The sequence below is a fragment of the Xyrauchen texanus genome, chromosome 3 (assembly GCF_025860055.1).
Source record: "Xyrauchen texanus isolate HMW12.3.18 chromosome 3, RBS_HiC_50CHRs, whole genome shotgun sequence".
Taxonomy (NCBI): Eukaryota; Metazoa; Chordata; class Actinopteri; order Cypriniformes; family Catostomidae; genus Xyrauchen; species Xyrauchen texanus.
Genome location: NC_068278.1, coordinates 3,106,996 through 3,129,783, shown reverse-complemented (window position 1 = coordinate 3,129,783; position 22,788 = coordinate 3,106,996). Strand labels below are relative to the sequence as shown.

Here is a 22,788-nt window from a genome sequence, read left to right as displayed (position 1 = left end):
TTATTTTCTAACAACTAGTTTGACCAGGTGCAATCAGCTCTGAAATTCCTCTGCATCTTGAGTATTTAAAAGAAATCATTGTCATTCCTTTTCATGTAACCACACCTCCTTTCTATGTAAATTAGGCTTATTATAGACTGCACTTTATTCACAAAAACTGCCCGACCCAATATAGATTGTGCTATTACCGAAAAGGAAAGACTGTAAAATGTATTTTATGCATTGTGTTCATTTGTGCTGATACCTTTTGTGTTCCTAGTCAAAAATGACAGACACCATAAGAATGTTCATTCATATAGTAATTATTAACAAATGAATAACCACTTCTTTGATCAAAAATAAATAGGTGTAATTTTAATACTTAGAAACTGTTTTGCTCTCTTTACTTGCTCATTTTTTATCACAACTATCATAATCAGAGTTGCTAAAATCATAAAAAAGATGAGATATACATCATTGGATATGTCTCCATTAGTAAAATACAATTAGAAAATTTGTTTCACTCAGAGGTCAAACTGCAGTGAGTATTAGAGTGTGAAGTTTCCACTGACAAAAATAATAAACAGGAGTGTCTTTTTGTCATATTCTTCCTTATTACTTGCTGAAACATACATATAACATAGACGAGGACATATTGTAACTTACAGCAGACTATATCGATTCAAATGAGCCCAAACACAACATAATATGATGAGAAGATCTTGAAATATTCATCAAAGAGTGTATATGGAAAGATGATGAATATTGTGTGTTTGTGTATGTGAGTGTGTGGGCAGATTTAAGTGGTTTACGAGGAACTTATTTTTAGGATACAAACTAGTAATTACAAGGGTATTATGCTATAAATGTGGTTTATGAAGACATTTCTAGTGTCCCCATAATTCAAATCACTTAAAAAACAAACTAAACAATGTTTTATTGAAAATGTAAAATGCAGAAAGTTTTCTGTGAGGGTTAGGTTTAGGGGATGTGTTGGGTTTAGGGGTTGTGTTGGGTTTAGGGGATGTGTTGGGTTTAGGGGTTGTGTGTGGGTTTAGGGGTTGTGTGAGGTTTAGGGGTTGTGTTAGGTTTAGAGGTTGTGTGGGGTTTAGGGGATGTGTTGGGTTTAGGGGATGTGTTGGGTTTAGGGGTTGTGTGAGGTTTAGGGGTTGTGTTAGGTTTAGAGGTTGTGTGGGATTTAGGGGGTGTGTTGGGTTTAGGGGTTGTGTTGGGTTTAGGGGTTGTGTGAGGTTTAGGGGGTGTGTTGGGTTTAGAGGTTGTGTTGGGTTTAGGGGTTGTGTTGGGTTTAGGGGATGTGTTGGGTTTAGGGGTTGTGTGTGGGTTTAGGGGTTGTGTGAGGTTTAGGGGTTGTGTTAGGTTTAGAGGTTGTGTGGGGTTTAGGGGATGTGTTGGGTTTAGGGGATGTGTTGGGTTTAGGGGTTGTGTGAGGTTTAGGGGTTGTGTTAGGTTTAGAGGTTGTGTGGGATTTAGGGGGTGTGTTGGGTTTAGGGGTTGTGTTGGGTTTAGGGGTTGTGTGAGGTTTAGGGGGTGTGTTGGGTTTAGAGGTTGTGTTGGGTTTAGGGGATGTGTTGGGTTAAGGGGTTGTGTTGGGTGTAGGGGTTGTGTGAAGTTTAGGGGGTGTGTTGGGTTTAGAGGTTGTGTTGGGTTTAGGGGTTGTGTTAGGTTTAGGGGATGTGTTGGGTTTAGAGGTTGTGTTGGGTTTAGGGGTTGTGTTGGGTTTAGGGGATGTGTTGGGTTTAGGGGATGTGTTAGGTTTAGGGGTTGTGTTGGGTTTAGGGGTTGTGTTGGGTTTAGGGGATGTGTTGGGTTTAGGGGATGTGTTGGGTTTAGGGGTTGTGTTAGGTTTAGGGGTTGTGTTGGGTTTAGGGGTTGTGTTGGGTTTAGGGGTTGTGTGAGGTTTAGGGGTTGTGTGAGGTTTAGGGGTTGTGTTGGGTTTAGGGGTTGTGTTGGGTTTAGGGGTTGTGTTAGGTTTAGGGGTTGTGTTGGGTTTAGGGGATGTGTTAGGTTTAGGGGTTGTGTGAGGTTTAGGGGTTGTGTTAGGTTTAGGGGTTGTGTTGGGTTTAGGGGTTGTGTTGGGTTTAGGGGTTGTGTGAGGTTTAGGGGTTGTGTGAGGTTTAGGGGTTGTGTTGGGTTTAGAGGTTGTGTTGGGTTTAGGGGTTGTGTTGGGTTTAGGGGTTGTGTGAGGTTTAGGGGTTGTGTTGTGTTAGGTTTAGGGGTTGTGTATGGTTTAGGGGTTGTGTGGTGTTTAGAGGTTGTGTTGGGTTTAGGGGTTGTGTTGGGTTTAGAGGTTGTGTTGGGTTTAGAGGTTGTGTTAGGTTTAGGGGTTGTGTGTGGTTTAGGGTTTGTGTGTGGTTTAGGGGTTGTGTTGGGTTTAGGGGTTGTGTTAGGTTTAGGGGTTGTGTTTAGAGTTTGTGTTGGGTTTAGGGGTTGTGTTGGGTTTAGGGGTTGTGTGAGGTTTAGGGGTTGTGTTAGGTTTAGGGGTTGTGTTTAGAGGTTGTGTTGGGTTTAGGGGTTGTGTTGGGTTTAGGGGTTGTGTGAGGTTTAGGGGATGTGTTAGGTTTAGGGGTTGTGTTGGGTTTAGGGGTTGTGTTGGGCAGCGTAGCCTGATCTGCATAATTCTTTTAGTGAATCAGCCGCTAAATGAGCACAGTTAGCATGTGCAAAAAAAAATCTTTTTAGCTTTTCCTAGGTGTAATTCATTCTTACGTTCATTATTCCCCCCTAAGTTGTTTTCCACATTTTCCCAACAAAACTGTTCCCATGCCTTTTCCGCAAACACACAAAAAACATTATTTAAGATTGTGACTCCCAGTAATTGACATCATTTGAACCATTTCTACAGTATAGTAGGAATACAAGTGAATAAACTAATTCCAGTTGCACAAATTATAGAGTTGACAGCATTCAACCCTTTTATATAAATTATTGGAAGAACAATTGATCACAGAAACATTTCTGTTTAATATATGGGGTATATATATATATATATATATATATATATATATATATATATATATATATATACTGTATATATACACACACAAAGTAGTGGCCAAAACACAAAACATATTGGCACCCTTGGTAAATATGTGCAAAGAAGGCTTTGAAAAAAAATCTGCATTGTTTATTCTTTGATCTTTCATTAAAAAAAAAATCACGAAAATCTAACCTTTAATTGAAGTAAAACAATTGAAAGAAGGGAAATATCTCATTATTAAATATTTTTCTCCTAAACACTTTTGCCACAATTACTGGCACCCCTAGAATCCTTACGAGTAAAATATATCTGAAGTATATTCCCATTCATATTTGACTTTTTTTTTTGCATCTTGGTGACTAGGAATACCCATTTCCACCATCAGGGCAATAATTAACATGTTCCCATCAACTGGAGATCTTAAGAATCGGCCTGGAAAAGGATGTGTGTCTATATTGTCTCCACGCATGGTGAGGAGGATGGTTTGAGAGGCCAAAAATTGTCAAAGGTTCACTGCTGGAGAATTGGAGAAATTAGTTTGGTCTTGGGGTCAGACAGTAAAAAAAACACGTGTTTTGGGAGGGTTTCAAGAAAAAAAGCCTCTGCTCTCATCCAACAACAATCTCAAGCATCTTCTATTTTTCAGAAACTTCTGGAACTTCAAATGGGACTGGGATCTATGGTCAGATGAAACACCAGAGATGTGTTTGGCATACACAGAGATGAAGTACCCAATTCCCGCGGTTAAATGTGGTGCTGCATCTTCAATGTTGTGGGGCTGTTTTACTGCCAGAGGTCCTGGATATCTTGTTCAGATACATGGCATCATGGACTCTATCAAATACCAACAGATAAAAAATAAAAACCAGAAAGCTTACAATGGGCCCTGGTTGGATCTTCCAGCAGGACAATGATCCAAAACAAACATCAAAATCAAGGTTCTGCCATGGCCATCCCAGTCCCCTGACCTGAAACCCATAGAAAATTTGTGGGATGAACTGAAGAGGAGAGTCCACCAACGTGGAGCTCTGAATTTGAAGGATCTGGAGATTCTGTATGGAGGAATGGTCTCAGATCCCTTGCCAGGTGAGACTCAGAGCTGTTATCTTGGCAAAGGGAGGTTGCAAAAGTATTGAATAAAAGGGTGCCAATAATTATGTCCAATGCCAAGTTTTAGAGAAAAATATTTAATAATGAGGGATTTCCCCCGATTCAGTTGTTTTACATCAATTAATGGTTACATTTTTGTGAATTTTTGGAATGAAAGATCAAAAGGCTAAACAATGCAGATTTGTTTTCACAGCCTTCTTTGCACATATTTACCAAGGGTGCCAATATTTTTGGCCACTACTGTATATATATATATACACACACTGATCATCCACAACATTACAAACACCTGCCTTATATTGTGTTGGTCCCCTTCGTGCAGCCAAAATAGTGTCAACTCGCTTCTCAGTACAGCATGATATTCTTCTCACCACAATTGTACAGAGCAGTTATCTGAGTAGACTTAGACCATAGACTTTGACAGTCTGACCATTCTCTGTTGACCTCTGTCATCAACAAGACATTTCAGTCCACAGAACTGCCCCTCACTGGATGTTTTTTTTTTGGCATCATTCTGAGTAAATTCTAGAGACTGTTGTGTGTGAAAACCCCAGAAATATTCAAACCAACAATCATCCATGCAATTATCTAATCAGCCAATCGTGTGGATGCAGTGCAGTGCATAAAATCATGCAGACACGGGTCAGGAGCTTCAGTTAATGTGATCTCAGTGATTTGGACTGTGGCATGATTGTTGGGCTGGTTTGAGTATTTCTGGGATTTTCACACACAACAGTCTCTATAATTTACTCAGAATGGTGCCAAAAACAAAAAACATCCAGTGAGGGGCAGTTCTGTGGATGGAAAAGTCTTGTTGATGAGAGAGGTCAACAGAGAATGGTCAGACTGGTTTGAACTGACAAAGTCTACAGTAACTCAGATAACCACTCTGTACAACTGTGGTGAGAAGAATATAATTTCAGAAGGCTATTCTGAGATGTAGGTTGGCACTGTTTTGGCAGCAAGATGGGGACAAACTCAATATAAGGCAGGTGGTTTTAATGTTGTGGCTGATCGGTATATATATATATATATATATATATATATATATATATATATATATATATATATATACACAGTATATATAGTTGACTGCATTAGTCGAGCCCAATAATTCAAACCCTTTATATATATATATATATATATATATATATATATATATATATATATATATATATATATATATATATTTCAACAGTTTCAGGCCTTGTTTTGAAAAGTGTCTAGCACTATAGCAGAAATAATGAAACTTCTACTCATTCTTTTCCTAATTGGGCATACGTTGACTTGTGGCTTCTTAGTGGAGACTAGACGTCTAAGTCAGGGTGAAGCTCTTTTGTTTCCTTAAGTCTGTGTTTTGTTTTTCTGTGAGCTGCTCAACTGTGGCTTTAGTGAGGTGTTTTATTTGGCCCCTACACTAGTGTCCTTGGCTTTGAATTCACACATCTTTAACTTGTTACAGCTGACTGACAGTAAAAGTTGAATAATACAGTGGCCTTATCTGCCTTTCAGCCCATTTATCTTGCACTAATTTAGTTGTTTACTGATTGTCAGATTACACACAGGCTGTGTTCGGGATTAAATATTTGGTTAATACTTATTACATATTGCTTTTTAATTACATTTTCGGTGATTTTCGTCATCCAATCAAAGAGTGAGTGAAGATGAAGTTATAGAATCACAGTTGCTAAAACTTATGCTACTAAAATGTGGTGGGGACCACATTGTCCCACCCATCCCACCCCACCCCTGACTCATAAATTATGCTTAATAGAGCTGGACAATAAATAAATAAATATATTAATCATAACATCATAGACCCAAATATAAAAGGTCCTCTAGGGAATTTGAAAATTGTGCACACTATACATACACCACTACTTTATATAGTAGGTTGTTTTATAGTAAACACCATGTTTCAAATTACGTTATATATTGTGAGCTGTTGGTAAGTGACTTTGTCTGTGCTTAACCGTTTTTATTCAGCTAGTGTGATCATTTCAGAACTCTCAGCTAATTAGAAATCCCTGTTGCTCCAGATCTCATTTGCTGTAATTCTGGATTACCCAGATAAAAATGTACAACCCCATTAGGAAGAGCAGCCACATCTGTGTCTGATTAATCTGCAAACAACAAACATTTTATTTGATACATTTACAATTCTAAAATGTATATACAATATCAAATTGCCCCTAAATTTCTAAACACCCAATTATCTTTGAAGACCTACACACTTGACTTCATAAGTGTGATGAAGTGTCTTGGTTAAGGTGCTGGTTTGATGTTGTTGTTGTGTGATACTGCCAGTGTGAAGTGATAAATATTCATGCAGGATCTTTGGCTTTTACTTAATTGAAAGACTTGCTGTGAAGCGATACTAGACAGGAGTCACACACAGTTCTGCTGTGGAGATCAAACGTGTGCATGTCAGTGAAATTATAGCCTTTCTTTGAGCGCATGTCAACACGTCCAGCGCATTCAGTGACATGCCTTTCCTGTACTGCATGAACGTCTTAGGCTCTCCTAGTGTGCCAGATACCCAATTTACTATAAAGACTGACAGAAACTACTCGAATAAAGATAAATATAAATGAAATCTGTCACATATATTGGCAGATAATGCTTATCTTTAAATCAAGGACTTGTTTCAGTCTTGCATTAAAAACCAAAAAACTCATTTCAATTGGGTGTGCAAGCTGACCTTTTGGGTAGCATGTGTACCCCCTAGCAGACCTGGGGCAATGCAACGTTTAAATGAGGATAAAACACTTCATAGACATTCATAGCCACTTGAGAACAATGCACTCATCTTCTGAACAAAATGATTGCAACATGTAGAACATGTGGTTAAAAATTACAGACGTCTCACTGTCAACAACGTCCAATTTTGTGAGGCATCTGAAAACCCAAAGACAGTGGAAAGTTGAGATTGTTAACTGTTTCATGTCAGCTACGATTCAATAGCATTTCATTTATCGTGTTAGCTGGGTTAGCTAGCTAGCTAGCTACTTTGCTTTACAGAGCTCAGTGCACTGCAACTACAGCTACTACCTTAGCAACCACTACAGAGAACACCACAGGACCTACTCAGAACACCCTAGCAACCATGCAGAACACATTAAGCCATATCACCCTGCAGCTCTTGCCTGGTTGCCCACTAAAGCTAAGCAGGGGTTGAGCCTGGCCAGTACCTGGATGGGAGACCTCCTGGGGAAAACCAAGGTTGCTGCTTGAAGTGGTATTACAAAAATACAAACACCAAGATAACTCTAGCAACTACTCAGACCATAACAGCAACAGCCCAGAACACACTAGAAACCACCCAGAAAACCCAATTAAACTCCTAGAACACCATAGGAACCACATAGAACACAAAAGCAACCACTCATAACATATCTAATATCCAGAACACCATGACACCCAACCGGAACATCAATGTAACCACGAAGGACACCCTAGCAACCACCCAAAACACCATAACCACCACCTGTAAAATCCTAGCAACTACCCCAAACACAATAGCACCCACCAAGAACACCCTAGCAACCACTCAGAACACCATAACACCATTGCAACCACCAGAATGCCTTATCAACTATCCGAACACCATAACAGCCACCTAGATCACCATAACAGCCACCCAGAAAACTGTAGCAAACAAATAGCAACATGCTAAATAATACTCAGAATAGAAGAAGAATCCTTTATTGTGGTCACACATTATACACACAGTTTTTTTTTTTTTTGCATATATACAGTGAATTTTATTAGTTTTCACATATCAGCCATGGGAATGCAGGGTCAGCCATGATACGGCACCTCTGGAGCAGATAGGGTTAAGGGCCTTGTTCAATTTAATTTAATTAATTTAATTTGACCAATTGTCACACATTATACATACATTTCTGCATATACATGGTGAAATTATTTATTTTTCACATATCCCAGCTAAGCTGGGGTCAGAGTGCAGGGTCAGCCATGATACGGCGCCCCTGGAGCAGATAGGTTCAAGGGCCTTGCTCAAGGGCCCAACAGTGGCATCCTGGTGGTGCTGGGGCTTGAACCCCTGTCCTTCTGGTCAGTAACCCTGAGCCACAACCACTGAGCCACCACTGCCCCTAACAGAATACAACTACCTTGTAATACCTTGGTAACCAATTATAGAATCGTGGCAGTTATTTTTACACAGGCAAACACAAATATTCTTTTGCAGATAATGTAAATGACCAATTGTGTTTTTTTTGGTTCAAAGCAGAGAACAATACATTATTTTCATTGCATCTAGAGAGGAAAGAAACCTCAGTGAATATAAAACAAATGAGAGGTGGATTTGAGTCTGTCTGCTGCTCGTGCCAGAATTCTTTCCCAACCGCAGCACTGAATAAATCTATCTCGTTCCTCAGCAGCCAAACCAAAGCATGACTGCTGGAGACATTCGTGGAAAAGAAGCAGTTCTATAGAGCTGATTGTCAAAGCATGACTAGATATAATTGCTTTCTAACCATTAAAATGCTGAGGCTCTGAGAGTGAAATGGAAATATGTTTAAAGTTTTTAGCATAATGAGTTAAGAAAACAAAATCTTGGCATGCATGCTCATTGCCACATTTTTGGGCTGAATCACTGTTCTGCATGAACTTCAGGCCTTGGAGTGTTGCTGACAGATGTTCTTTTATGGCAAGTTCAGAGTTATGTCAGTATTCCACACAGAGTGAATCAAACATCCTTATTTTATACTTATTATTGTTGTTTAGTAGCAGATTTGTTGAAATTATACTGACGTTTCTCTTGTGTTGTGTTCTGCTTCATTGAGGTCAGTTGTGTAATATAAACTAAAGTGATATAAATTAAAGACTTCAAATCTGTCACTGCCTTACTGATACTTAATTGTACGAAATCCTCAGATTACAGTCTGTTCTATGAGTAGTGTAAATCACATCTGTTTTATTTTCTTTCCCGCAATATTCTACACCAGCTGTCGATAATAATGGTTATAAAAATAGCAAAAATCCTATTACTGTAAAACCTTTCAAACACTCCTGATTACTTGTTGTCCACAATTTCTCTTTCAGCCCTCAGAACGAATACACAGAATAAATTCACAGCAGTACGAAAAACTCTTGCAGCTATTATTTAGGCTTTTCTTTCTGGGAGTCTATGACAGCCTATAGAACCATATGGTATGAAGTTGTGATATTTGGCACAGTTATGGGCGAGGGTCTGATGTTTCATTTGACCAATTTTCTGAAAAACCTACCTTTTCTAACTCCTCCTACCGCGTTTATCAGATCTACACTGAATTTGGCTCAGACCATCTTTAGACCACACAGAAAAAAAAGAAAAGAAAAGGAAATAAAAATCTTTTTGATGGACCAAATCATTCTTGAAAACCACATCAACAATTTTTATGTTGTGGGCGCCAAACAGCAAGTGAGGCTGTACCTTTGCAACTCTTTGGACTACTAAACCTAAACTTGGTATATTTCATCACTGCCATACCCTGACTATAATTATCCTTGCTTCATAATTCTTCTATACTTTGGCCTAAATTCTTGAGACTGATGTCGTTACATTGCTTGAGCTGAATGATACCCAATGTTCCTATGTCTGTTATATTGTATGTCTGCCATTTTAATTTTTGGGGTAAAATTCTGTATTTTACCAACACATCGAGATTAAACTTTGTTTGTATCGGTGGCACTACGCCCCGTTGGTACCTGAGAAGTTTGGTGACAGTGATAGCTAGTGGAAAAAATACTTATAACTTTGAGCAATTTGGTTATAATCATGCGCTTGATTCCTTCATGCAGAATTTAATGATACCAGTGTTTGCCCATTAGTCTTATTTTCTCTCTCTCTTTGAATTTCATGAATAATCCCACTTTTTTAACCCTTTCTACAGCATTCATCGATCTTCCCCAAATTTGCATAAGGTCATCAGACCTTGTAGGCAAACATTTGTTCAAAGCTTTTTAGATAAACCAAATTGACCTTGTGTAAAGCATCATTAAATTTGATGCCAAGATGCCAAAAAGGATATGAAGCTGTATCACAGCAATGCTTTAATGTACCGCCTCAAAAACAGTCCTATTTTGTCCCTCTGTCTGAAACATTTGGTTTTGGACTAAGCCTTAAAACTTTTACGTAAACACCCACTGTTCTGATTGGCTGACATCATGCAGCCCCTCAGATTCAGCAAACTCAACCCAGAAGACAATGAACAAGCCCCTCAACATTTACAAAAAATAATAATTCAGGGTTTACACATAACGGACCTCCAACACATTGCATCTGAATACATTAAAGTGTTCATCTCAAGCACAACTGTTAACACTCAGCACCGTAAACTATCAAACAGTCATGACATTTGAAATATCTATGAATTAAATGGTTTACTTACATTTTTGATCGGGTCCAAGTGATTTTAACTACCCCATCCTTCAAGTTTCATTGGAAAGCTTAAATCATATTATGACTGGTTCACAAGTAATCCACGCTGACATTAGCAAAAAAAATGTATTATTAAAAATATATAAATAAACGCACACACAGTCAAAGCATGGTCAAATGGCGCACACATACTGTAGGCGCACTGAGGTGCACATCACTAGAAACACATAGAAACGGTCAAAGACATCCATCTAGTTCATGTTTACATACACCAACAATTAAAAATAGTGCAGATGGACAAAGTTGTCAGAGAGCGAGTGCAAGACAAAGAAGGGGTCTTGCTGATGAGTGCGTGCTGTAGCCACACAATGGGCAGATCTGTGAAGAGTGTGTTCATAGACAAGTGTGTGCATTGTGCAAGTCAGCAGCAGATTCGTAGGAATACTCCATAGAAGCATAGTGAGGTGCAGAGAATAATTCCCAGCAGATTGGAAGGCAATCACTTTCCAGACACATGGGCAGAGACGAGAAATCCTCCATTGAAGATTCGTAATCAAAGAGAACAAGTGCACAGCAAGCTGGGAGGTAACCACACTCTTGACATGTGGGCATGTGAAGTTACTTCACATCAAACAACAATCTAGCAAGGATACTGAGGACACGAAGGGTTTAAGTAGGGAGTGAATAAGAAGAGAACAGGTGTTGCTAGCACGCTAATCAGAAAAATGTACATTCCCATGAAAACACTGATCATGCATGTTGGCTTCGCCTGCGAGACATGAGGGAGAGAAAATAACAAAACACACAGAATCAACTGACAAACTCACTGGAACTGTGACAGGAAGAACGTGTCAATGACATCCTTGACATTGTGCTCAAACAAGAGGCAGCAGCTGAATGAAAATGAATTGCTTCTCCCTTTCAGAGTTGTAACTTGACACTGCATATTTTTTGCTCAAGATACATGGCAGCAGTCAAAGAGTCTGTGTAGTTCATGTTTATATATAAAATAATTCAAAATAATCCAGATGGTTCCCCTTTGGTGTTATGTTAGGAATAGTTAGCCACACAAGGCTAGTGACTTGAACTTGAATGAGGTTAAACGGTATGTGTAAATACTAGTACTGTCAGTCGATTAAAATGTTTAATCACAATTAATCACATAGTTTTTTGTAGTTAAATGAGATTAAATCACAGATTTTAAAAGTGCTGAAATTATATATTTTTTTCTTGTCAAAATTCATATATTTTTTATTTTAGAAAAGAAAACAATATGTAGCAATATATTGCTTCATTAATATTTTACAAACAAAGCCTTCCACAGTATAAAGAGAGAAATGAGCTAAAATAGCGGCAATTCAAGTCACATTAAATGTTTCCCAAAGTCTAAGTGGGAGTTTGACTAATTGAAAGAACTAGTCCCAACATAGGTTTCATATTCATTGCAATGGGCATTAAATCTCTTTAGACTGCAGACTGTGGCTATCCACTTTGTTACAGCAATTGTGAAGCTGCGTTCATGATTCACGTCAGAGCGTCAACGCCAGCATCGAGTATCGCTTTGAACTCACCATGAAAATCTCTTGCATACAAAAACATCATATTCTGCATTTTGGTGATAGTTAAGATTTGGTGTACTTCTGTGGTAATTAAAATATGCCTTACATTCACATACTAAGTCCCATCTGGGCTTGTTTGTACATCAAATAGTTCTCCATCATTTCATCACTGACAAGGAAGCGGTGTCAGAGATTGTTTTATTTATTGAGATAACAACCTCTGCAGCTCTATCATAAGAGAGAGAGCGTAACAGTAAACTAGCGTATTAAGACAATACCGCCAATAGAATGTCTATGAGACTGCCGTGTTGTGTTATTTTATTCTAAGCTTGTAGACTTTTCATGGTAGAAGGGCTCTGGTGCTGTCTGGTTGTGGTGTGTGTGTGTCAGTATAATGACTCCGGGCGGACACATTACAAAAGTTCTGCCTTCACATCAGTGTTAATGCCGTTTTAACTGTAAATGTGTTAATAGCGATTATGATAAATTAACGCGCTAAACTTTTTAAATTAATAGTATGCATTAATGCATTAATTCTGACAGTATAGTAAATTCAAATGAGCAATGTGTCGTGACGTCACAAGCAGACATATTTCAAAACGAGACATTTCAGCAGGGTGCCAACTATAAATGCTCTTTTTATACTGAAATTTACAGTCTGTTTTTAGTACAGTTACCTCTTATATGTCTATCTATCAAAGAAAATGTTATTCTCGATTTAATGACCCCTTTAAAAAATTCTACTATTCTTTTGGCTTTCATACCACCTTGATTATTCCATCTCTGATGATCATTTTAGGCAATCGAATATAATTGCCATTGTTATCGTTGGTGTGCTTGGCACAGTGATTTTGCTTGCAGCTATATTTATTCCTGAATCTCTTGTTTCCTCAGAATGGAGGCGTCATGCTTGGAGTTGGCTTTGGAGGGTGAGCGTCTATGTAAAGCAGGAGATTTTAAGGGTGGTACAGCATTCTTTGAAGCTGCAGTTCAGGTGGGAACAGAAGATCTGAAGACTCTCAGTGCCATTTATAGTCAGCTGGGAAATGCTTATTTCTACCTGAAGGAGTACGGTAAAGCCCTGGAGTACCACCGCCATGATCTTACACTTGCACGGTAAGATTTTGAACTTCTCAAACAAGTCAATGACAAACAAGAGTTTATAGTTGTGCATCCCATGAGAAAGGAGTTAAGGAGTTGTATCATATATTCTCGTCAGGACAATCGGTGACCGGATCGGCGAAGGGAAGGCCAGCGGGAATCTTGGAAACACTCTGAAGGTTTTGGGTCGTTATGATGAAGCAGCCGTGTGCTGTCAGAGACACCTGGACATTTCACAAGAACAAGGAGACAAGGTGACAGAAGCACAATCATTACTTCCAGCTGACCACATTTTTGTCATGAAAATTCCCATCACAGTGTCAAATTCTGAATTGTGTGTAGTAGAATTTTGTGCTAGAAATGACATTTTTCAAAATGGCCGACTCCTTAGTCTTGCTAAGGCTAATTTCTTAGCTTTCAAGTTTTAAGTATCATAAATACACACAATTAAATCAAATTTTCACACTTCTAACTCTGTCCCACTTTATATTAGTGTCTTTAACTACTGTGTACTAACATTAAAATGCAAAAAAACGTAATGCTCAAACAATTTAGCTGCTGATGTTGAGGTACGTGTAGGTTTAGGAGTAGTGGTAGGGTTAGGGGTTTCGGTTAGGTTTTAGGATAAGAGCTGGTTTAGGATTAGGTTTAGGGTTAAGGTAAAGGTTAACAGTGTAACTACAGATGTAATTAAATGAAGGTTCTTTAAATGTACATTAAGTACATTGCAACAACATGTATGTAAATAATAAGTACATTGTAATAAATGTATACATTTTTATTCTCCCCAATTTGGAATGCCCAATTCCCAATTCACTCTAGGTCCTCATGGTGGTGTAGTGACTCGCCTCATTACGGGTGGTGGAGGATGAATCTCAGTTGCCTCCGCATCTGAGACCGTCAATCCGCACATCATATCGCGTGGCTTGTTGAGCGTGTTACTGCGGAGACATAACGCGTGTGGAGGCTTCATGCTATTTTCTGCGGCATCCACACACAACCCACCACGCGCCCCACCGAGAGCTAACCACATTCTAGTGACCACGGGGAGGTTAACCCATGTGAATGTACCCTCCCTAGCAACCAGGCCAATTTGGTTGCTTAGGAGACCTGGCTGGATTCACTCAGCATCCCCTGGATTCGAACTCACGACTCCAGGTGTGGTAGTCAGCGTCTTTACACGCTGAGATACCCAGCCCCCGTAATACATTTTTAAGTACATTTTAGTTGGTCCAAATATCCTGCTCACAAGTGATATTTCCCTTGATTTTCTTTGTTTTGTCTCATATTTCATCTCAAACATTCTCTTCTATGACACTTTTGTCCACTTGATAAAAAAAAAAAAAACGTTATTAGGGGCTAAATTGTTTGGTGTGGTGGAAATGATGCCACAACTGAGTGACAGTCTTACATTTACATTTATGCATTTGGCAGACGCTTTTATCCAAAGCGACTTACAGTGCATTACAGGGACAATCCCCCTGGAGCAACCTGGAGTTAAGTGCCTTGCTCAAGGACACAATGGTGGTGGCTGTGGGGCTCGAACCAGCATCCTTCTGATCACAAGATCAGATTACCAGTTATGTGCTTAGACCACTACACCACCACCAATCCGTCTTAATTTTAGAAATAATTTTCGAGTACGTGCATACACATTAGCTGGACCAGCATGAAAAAAAGTGGTTTTGAGAGTGATCTTAAATAAAGAAGCACATTTGATGACACCATTTACTGTTGTCAATATGTTCTTTAATCGTATTCTTGACTGGCTGTTTTGGAGATTACAGTATTTCCCCATATAACATTCACGCAGCTTGTATCCATAGAAAATAGCTGCTCAGGAGCGGCTTGTTAAGTTAACGAAATACTAAACGGTCTGCCCTTATATAGTGCTTTTTTAAACTTAGCGGTATTCAGAGTGCTTTACACTGCATCTCATTCACCCATTCACACACACACCCATGCAAGGCGCTAGCCTGCCTTTTGGCGCAACTTGGGGTTCAGCGTATTGCCCAAGGACAGTTTGGCATGTGGAGTCATGTGGGCCAGGAAATGAACCGCCAACCCTGCGATTAGTGGCCAATCTGCTCTACCACCTGAGTCACAGCCGCCCCAAACACTTCTTATGCTTGTTAATAATTGCATACACATTGTTCGGGTTTGTATGTTTAGCTCTTATGGGTTCTAATATTGTTCTGATCTCTCTGCTGCTGCTGTAGGTCGGGGAGGCCAGAGCTCTGTATAACATTGGGAATGTGTTTCATGCGAAGGGCAAACAGCAGCTGTGGGGATGTTCACAAGATCCTGGAGATCTTCATCCTGATGTGAGAGATGCGTTGCAGAGAGCCACAGCCTTCTATGAGTGAGTCCCACAAGTCATGATCTTATCACAGTACAGATACTGAAGCTGAGAGCGTCTGAAGCGTTAATATTGACTAGACAGACATGAGAAATGGATTGTTTACTTAAGTTTTAATAGCCACATTTAACAGATTCAGAAGGCTAAATGACACATAAATGAGATGTAGAGAGGCCAGAGGTGTCAGATGTGAACAAATGGCCTGAAACAGTCATTAGTGGTGTCTCTGTTTATTGGCAAAACACTGAGAACAGAAAAATCTGCTCCCCTGGAAAGAGTTCAGTTGAAAACAATATTATTGCTATAATCTGTTTTTCCATGTAGGAAATTGGATTTTTACATCTGGAACCCAACTGTCACACTCTATAAACTGATTTGAAAGACTGTTATGATTGATTATTTTGATGTGGATAACAGCACCGTTTGTACCTCTCTTTCAGAATGAACCTGTCACTGGTGAAGGAGTTGGGAGACAGAGCTGCTCAGGGACGAGCCTTTGGTAACCTTGGCAACACCCATTACCTGCTGGGTAACTTTGTTGAGGCCATTAAGTTCCACAGAGAGGTGCGACACTGAAATCACATAGCAAATGAAAACAAAGATATAACACGCAGACCATTATGTTTTACTGTTGTTACTTAAACTGTGCTTATGTGTTTTATATTGAGACTTTAACTTGCACAGTTGATAGGGAAGTTCAGTCTAACAGGAGTTGGATTTAAAAGTCACCAAAAAAATCCTGTTTGTTATTCGCAGCGTCTGTCCATTGCCAAGGAATTTGGTGACAAGGCCGCCGAGCGGAGAGCGTACAGTAACCTAGGCAATGCTCTCATTTTCCTAGGCCAGTTCAATGCAGCTACTGAGTATTACAGGTAACCATGACTTCCTGATGACATGCTACCACACAGAATGTATATCTTAAGCACACCTGTTGTATCAATGGTATTTGCTTATTTCTAAATCACAATGCAATTCTATTTCAGTGCATTTTATTTAGTGCATTTAAAAGAATTTAACACACACCTAGCCGTGGATTATCCAGTTTATACCATGGTCACTAGCCAGAATTGATTAGTTACAGCTTTCATTTATTTTTTTGCAGCGCAAATTTTGACTGGAAGAATAAAAAATAACAGTTAATTGTATCTAAACTGACATTACAACCGTGGCAGTGACAGTAAAAGTAGCACTCCCCTTACAAAAAATCTAAACTAGCAGTAAACTTGCTGCAAATTTGCCACTTATTATTTCACAAACAAATGAGCTTTTGATTAGCCGCCAATGTTTGCCAGATGTTTGCAGCTCTTCGCTGTTAGTGTTGAATCTGCAGCAAATCTTTGGATACAATAGAAAATTTACCACAAGTTTGTGCAAAGCTCATTTGCATGTGAAAATTATCAGTGACAATTAACTCTTGAGTTTCATAAGGGTTACTGTATGATAAGGGGAAACTCTGAGACATCGTTATGGCATCCATCAAGGCAGCACAATTGACTGAATTATGAATGAAATTGCAATTTGTCCCAGAACACCCAAGCAACCACCTAGGAACACCTTGACAACTACCTAGAATATCCGACATCATAGTAGTGAGTTTAGCACAGGCAAGCACTCTTTTCTTGAGGAAATGTAAACCTGTAGGTTATCTGTGTTGTTTCCAGAAAAACTCTGCTGCTGTCTCGGCAGCTGAAGGATCAGGTGATGGAAGCTCAAGCATGTTACAGTCTGGGAAACACACACACACTGCTGCAGGAGTACGAGCATGCCATAGACTATCACCTCAAACACCTGCTCATCGCACAAGAGCTCAATGACAGGTCTGAACACACCAGATCTCCATAAAGTCTCCAGACCTACTATTTAAGCCACAATTAAGATATTTAAAGGGATGATTCACCGAAAAATGGAAATTCTCTCATCATTTACTCAATTTCTTTCTTCTGCTGAACACAAATTACGATTTTAGAAGAATTTCTCAGCTCTGCAAGTCCATAAAATGCAAGTGAATGGGTGTCAAAAAATGAAAGCTCCAAAAATCACATAAATATTGATCTGTTTCTCACCCACACCTATCATATGGATTTAACCATTGGACTCTTATGGATTACTTTAATGCTGCCTTTATGTGCGGTTTGGAAAATCAAACCTTTGGCACCCATTCACTTGAATTGTATGGACCCACAGGGCTGAAATATTATTTTAAAAACCTTAATTTGTTTTCTGCTAATGAAAGTGTCATACACATCTGAGATATAGAATTTTTTGTGTGAACTATTCCTTTAATGGCAGCTATTTATGTTTACCAAGTAATATGTATTCATATATCAGATTTTTTTATTCCACGAGTCTGTGTTTGTAGCTTGCCAGCCTGCTTAGGATTGCTTATTCTTATATGGTCAGCATTTTAACCTTTGCCATTTCACCACGTGCTTCGTTTGTTTTCCGCTTTTCTACCATTTCAACTGCGTGTATTGTACCTCGCGTACACGTTTTTTCTCTTTTTTTTCTTTTTTCCCACTTGTCTACATATTGCATCTCGACTGCATGCATTCGTTTTCTCCTCTGTGTTTTACACTGATTATTGCATCAATCTCAAACATCTGCTGATAAGGAACCACATCGATCTCAAACACTCGTTGCTCAAGAACAACCATAACAGCCATAACAACAACAAACAATTGCGGTAAGTCATGGCATCCGCTCATGTTACTTCTTCCTGCATTGCATACCATATGTTTACTATAGCTTCTTCTATCAGCAATGAGGGATTTACATGTGATAAATGTAAGGAATTAGTCAGGCAGATGAAGAAGGTTAATTAGTTAGAGATACACATCCGAATGCTAGTTGAGGTCAGTGAGAAAGAGAAGCCGGTAGATACTGTTTCGGATGCGGGTAGTACAGCGAGCAACACACACTTTGGTTCTGGCTGTAGAGCCACTGCAACAGGGCGTTTGGGTGATATCTCGGTGGCATACCGAGATATCACTTTTCTTTTAGGATTTCTATGGTAAGAAACGTGAAAATAGAGACTCTAGCCACTATTGTTAAATGCATTTCGGGGGCTCTGGCATCTGACATCAGATCAAATTTACAAGTGCTGGCTAATGCTAAATTTAGATTTGCTAAAATTGTTATTCATGTCGGCACTAACGATGCCTGGCTTCGCCAGTCGGAGTTCACTAAAGATAATATTAAAGAAGTATGTGTAATATGCTCTGGCACCCTCCCTGCTCGTCATGTGATGAGGTTTATCTTAGATTAGTTTCACTGAATGGCCAGAGTGGTGTCCAGAGAATAGCATAGGACTTATAGACAATTGGAAGATTTTTTGGGGTAGACCTGATCTGCTAAAGAGAGACAGACTCCATCCCTCCAGGGAAGGTGCCACTCTCCTCTCTAATCATTTGGCTCATAGTCTTAATAGTGATAGTATTTGACTAACTGGGGCCCATGTCAGGACACAGACAAACTGGTTAATCCAAACTTCTGCTAGCTACCTTTAGACGTCACACAGGTCACATAAACTACAACACATAAAGACTGTATAACCTAGATATCATATAGAGACTGTATCTGTTCCCCGAACTACCAAACACAAGCCCCTCAATTAGAAAAAATCTGATTAAGGTCAAACTTGAAATTAATTTTTTAAAATAAACATATAAAGGTAGGATAATAAACATTAGATCTCTTTCAAACAAAGCACTTATTGTAAATCAAATTATTACATATTATTATCATAGTTTGGAAGTTCTCTGCTTGGCTGAAACCTGGCTATAACCAGATGAATATATTAGTTTAAATGAATCTACTCCCCCAGGTTATTGTTATAAAAATGAGCCACATCTGAAGGGTCGGGAGGAGGTGTTGCTGCAATTTGCAAATTAGCATTTATTCATATTCTAAACTCTCTTTGAGTCAGACAAAATGTGACAGGACCAACTCGTCGCCATAATCATACGCTAGATTTAATTCTGTCATATGGAGTTGATGTTGATACTATAGAAATTCTACCGCAGAGCGATGACATCTCAGATCATTACCTTGTCTCTTATTTGCTGTGATCAGCTAATGCCACTCAATCTACACCATGCTATCATTCAGGTAGAACTACTCTTTGACCATTTAAGATAGCTTCACCATTAACCTTCCAGATTAATCTCATATACTCAGTAAGACAAAAACGTCTAGAAGAACTTGATGTAATAACAGAAAATATAAATGCAGTCTTTTATAGCACTCTTGATAATGTTGCTTTAAAAGAAAATTCAATAAAAATGTCCTGCACCATGGTATGATGATTAAACTCATGCTCTCAAGAGAGCAGCGTGGAAAATGGAGCGCAAGTGGAAGAACACAAAATTAGAGGTATTTCGCGGTGGATGGAATCATATTGACTAAAATGGCACTAAAAGCAGCCAGGTCAGCATATTTTAGCAAACTCATCGAAAATAACCACAACACTCCTAGGTGTTCATTTATTACTGTGGCTAAATTGGTAAAGCCACGACTGAACCAGATATTCTGTCGCAGCACAATAGTAATGAATTCATGCATTTCTTTACTGATAAAATAGAAATCATCAGAAATAAAATTGGAATTATGCAATCGTCTGTCACAGTACCTCAGAAAATAGTGTCTCAAACTTTCCTCATGAGCAATATCAATCCTTCACTGTCATAGGTCACAAAGATCTAACAAAACTTGTAAAAATCTAAAAGCCACAACATTTATGTTAGATAAAACAACAACTAAGCTCTTAAAAGAGGTATTCCCTATAATCTTAGAACCTCTTTTTAATATTATTAACTACTCGCTATCCTTTAGTCATGTCCCAAGAAACTTTAAAATAGCAGTTATCAAACCACTTATTAAGAAGCCACAACTTGATCCTAGAGAATTGGCTGATTATAGAACAATTTGAAATCTCCCATTTATGTCAAACATACTAGAAAAGGTAGAGACTTCCCAACTATATTCATTTCTACAGAGAACTGGTATATATGAACAATTTCAGTCAGGATTTAGACCCATCATATAACAGAGACTGCAATTATCAGAGTTACAAATGACTTGCTCTTATCATCTGATCGCATCTGCATTTCTCTTCTAGTGCTTTTAGATCTTAGAGATGCCTTCTACACCATAGATCATGACATTCTCTTGAATAGGCTGGAGAATTATGTTGGCATTGGTGGGCTTGCAGTAGCATGGTTTAGGTCTTATTTATCAGACTGCTACCACTTTGTATGTGTAAATGAGGAATTGTCAAATCAAACAAATGTTAAGTATGGAGTGCCACAGGGATCGGTTTAAGGGCCTCTGCTTTTCTCCTTATATACTGTATGCTTTCCCTGGGAGGAAATATCAGGAATCATGGAATATGTTTTTACTGTTATGCCAACGATACCCAACATTATATTTCTTCTAAACTTAACGGAATTTCACAATTTTCATTCAATTTTCATATCATTTGATTCTTGATGGATGGATGTACTGTTATGTCGTCTTCTACAGTGAAGAACTTGTGTGTTAATTTGATAATAATCTGTCCTTTGAAAATGTAATTTACAATGTTTCTAGTACAGCATTCTTCCACCTCAGAAATATTGCTAAGTTACGACACATGCTCTCTGTTGCTGATGCTGAAAAACAAATTAATGCGTTCATGACCTCAAGACTAGATTATTGTAATGATTACTGCAAGGATGTCCTACAAGATTAATAAATAAACTTAAATTGGTTCAAATTGCAGCTGCCAGAGTGCTGACTAGAACCAAGAAATATGATCAAACATTTTATCGTCGTTACATTGGCTATTTTAATTTTTAATTCGGTTAACTACATACAAAGCTTTGAATGGTCTAGCTCGAAAGTACTTAAATTACTTTCTGACACGCTATATTCCATCACGTTCATTACGATCGCAAAATTCTGGCCTGTTAATAGTTCCTAGAATATCAAAATCCACAAAAGGAGGAAGATCCTTTTCATATTTGGTACCAAAACAATGAAATAGTCTCCCTAACACTGTTCGGGATGCAGACACACTCACTCAGTTTAAGTCTAGACTAAAGACTCATCTATTTAGCCAGGCATACACCTAATTTATCCTCCAACCCACAATTAGGCTGCTTTAGTTAGGTCTGCTGGAACAGAGACATTTATCAGAAACATTTCTCATAATCTATAACTCTGCTATAAATTGAAAAGCATCTATGCTAATATTATTCTATTTGTTTCCCTGTCTCAAACTCTGAATTCATATCCAAGGTCACCAGAACCGGCCAGATCCAGCTCCGTTTCAGCTTGGTATCGGACTCCACTGCTACCTGTCTCTGAGTGATGATGACAAATCACAGCCAGTGCTAGCCAGACATCACTTCAGTCTTTACGATGGACTTCAGAGGATGAACTGCTGTCAACTCCAACTGTAAGACTTGGGATACTTCATATGCCTGAACCTTGGACTTAGGATGGACCCCACCGAACCTCACCAAAATGGCCTGCCGGTTAAACTGCGATGCACCTTGTTCATCTCTGCCTGCATCACATTTGTCTATTAATGGACTACGATCTTGAAATGGAATACATATACTAGTATCAAATAATTGCGAACAAAAGCCTTCATCAGCCAACTAGCAAAGGACAATGAATCTTTGTGAATTTTTCTCCATTAACCAAAATCTTTTGGAGTTTTGTGTTTCTTGCCACAGTCGCCTTCGGCTTGTTCACTGGTGTTCTAAATACAGTTATTTTTTAATTATTTAATAATTAATTTTTATACACAATTTACAATCATATTTAATCAAACTACACAATGATTCATTAATGCATGATTTTCTGTTAAGCTGCTTTGAAATTATGTGTGTTATGAAAAGCACTACACAAATAAAAATAATTTGACTTGATTTTTATTAATCTTTGACACAATCTGTCTTCTTGCAAAGACCAACATGTAAACAATATGGGGCAAAAAGTCTCCAGAGTTATCAAAGTGCAATATCAACAAGAGCAATAAATGTTATGGTTCTTTGTTGTTGGTCTTCTTTAGGGTTGGAGAGGGCCGGGCATGTTGGAGTCTGGGTAATGCTTATGTGTCTTTAGGAAACAGCCGTCAGGCTTTACATTACGCCCGAAAACACCTGGATATCTCCAGAGAGGTGAGCAGAAACTGTGCTTTCATGTTAGGCTGGGCATGTCCAGCAACAGTCCCCACTTCTCATCCTTATGGTTAATCTATGCTTATCTTTAAAGGTATGGTTCACCCAAAAATGTAAATTCTGCCATC

The 22,788-nt window shown here is 38.7% G+C and overlaps 1 protein-coding gene across 1 annotated transcript in view; it reads left to right on the top strand.

The window, feature by feature from the left end:
• Positions 1-22,788, top strand: part of LOC127622243 (G-protein-signaling modulator 1-like) — a 50,131-nt gene that overhangs the window by 4,022 nt on the left and 23,321 nt on the right. The window contains exons 2-8 of the mRNA XM_052096277.1: positions 12,929-13,150; positions 13,254-13,389; positions 15,355-15,497; positions 15,935-16,058; positions 16,251-16,366; positions 17,156-17,311; positions 22,552-22,660. Of these exons, the coding sequence (XP_051952237.1) occupies positions 12,929-13,150; positions 13,254-13,389; positions 15,355-15,497; positions 15,935-16,058; positions 16,251-16,366; positions 17,156-17,311; positions 22,552-22,660 (1,006 nt within the window). The remainder of the gene's footprint in view (positions 1-12,928; positions 13,151-13,253; positions 13,390-15,354; positions 15,498-15,934; positions 16,059-16,250; positions 16,367-17,155; positions 17,312-22,551; positions 22,661-22,788) is intronic.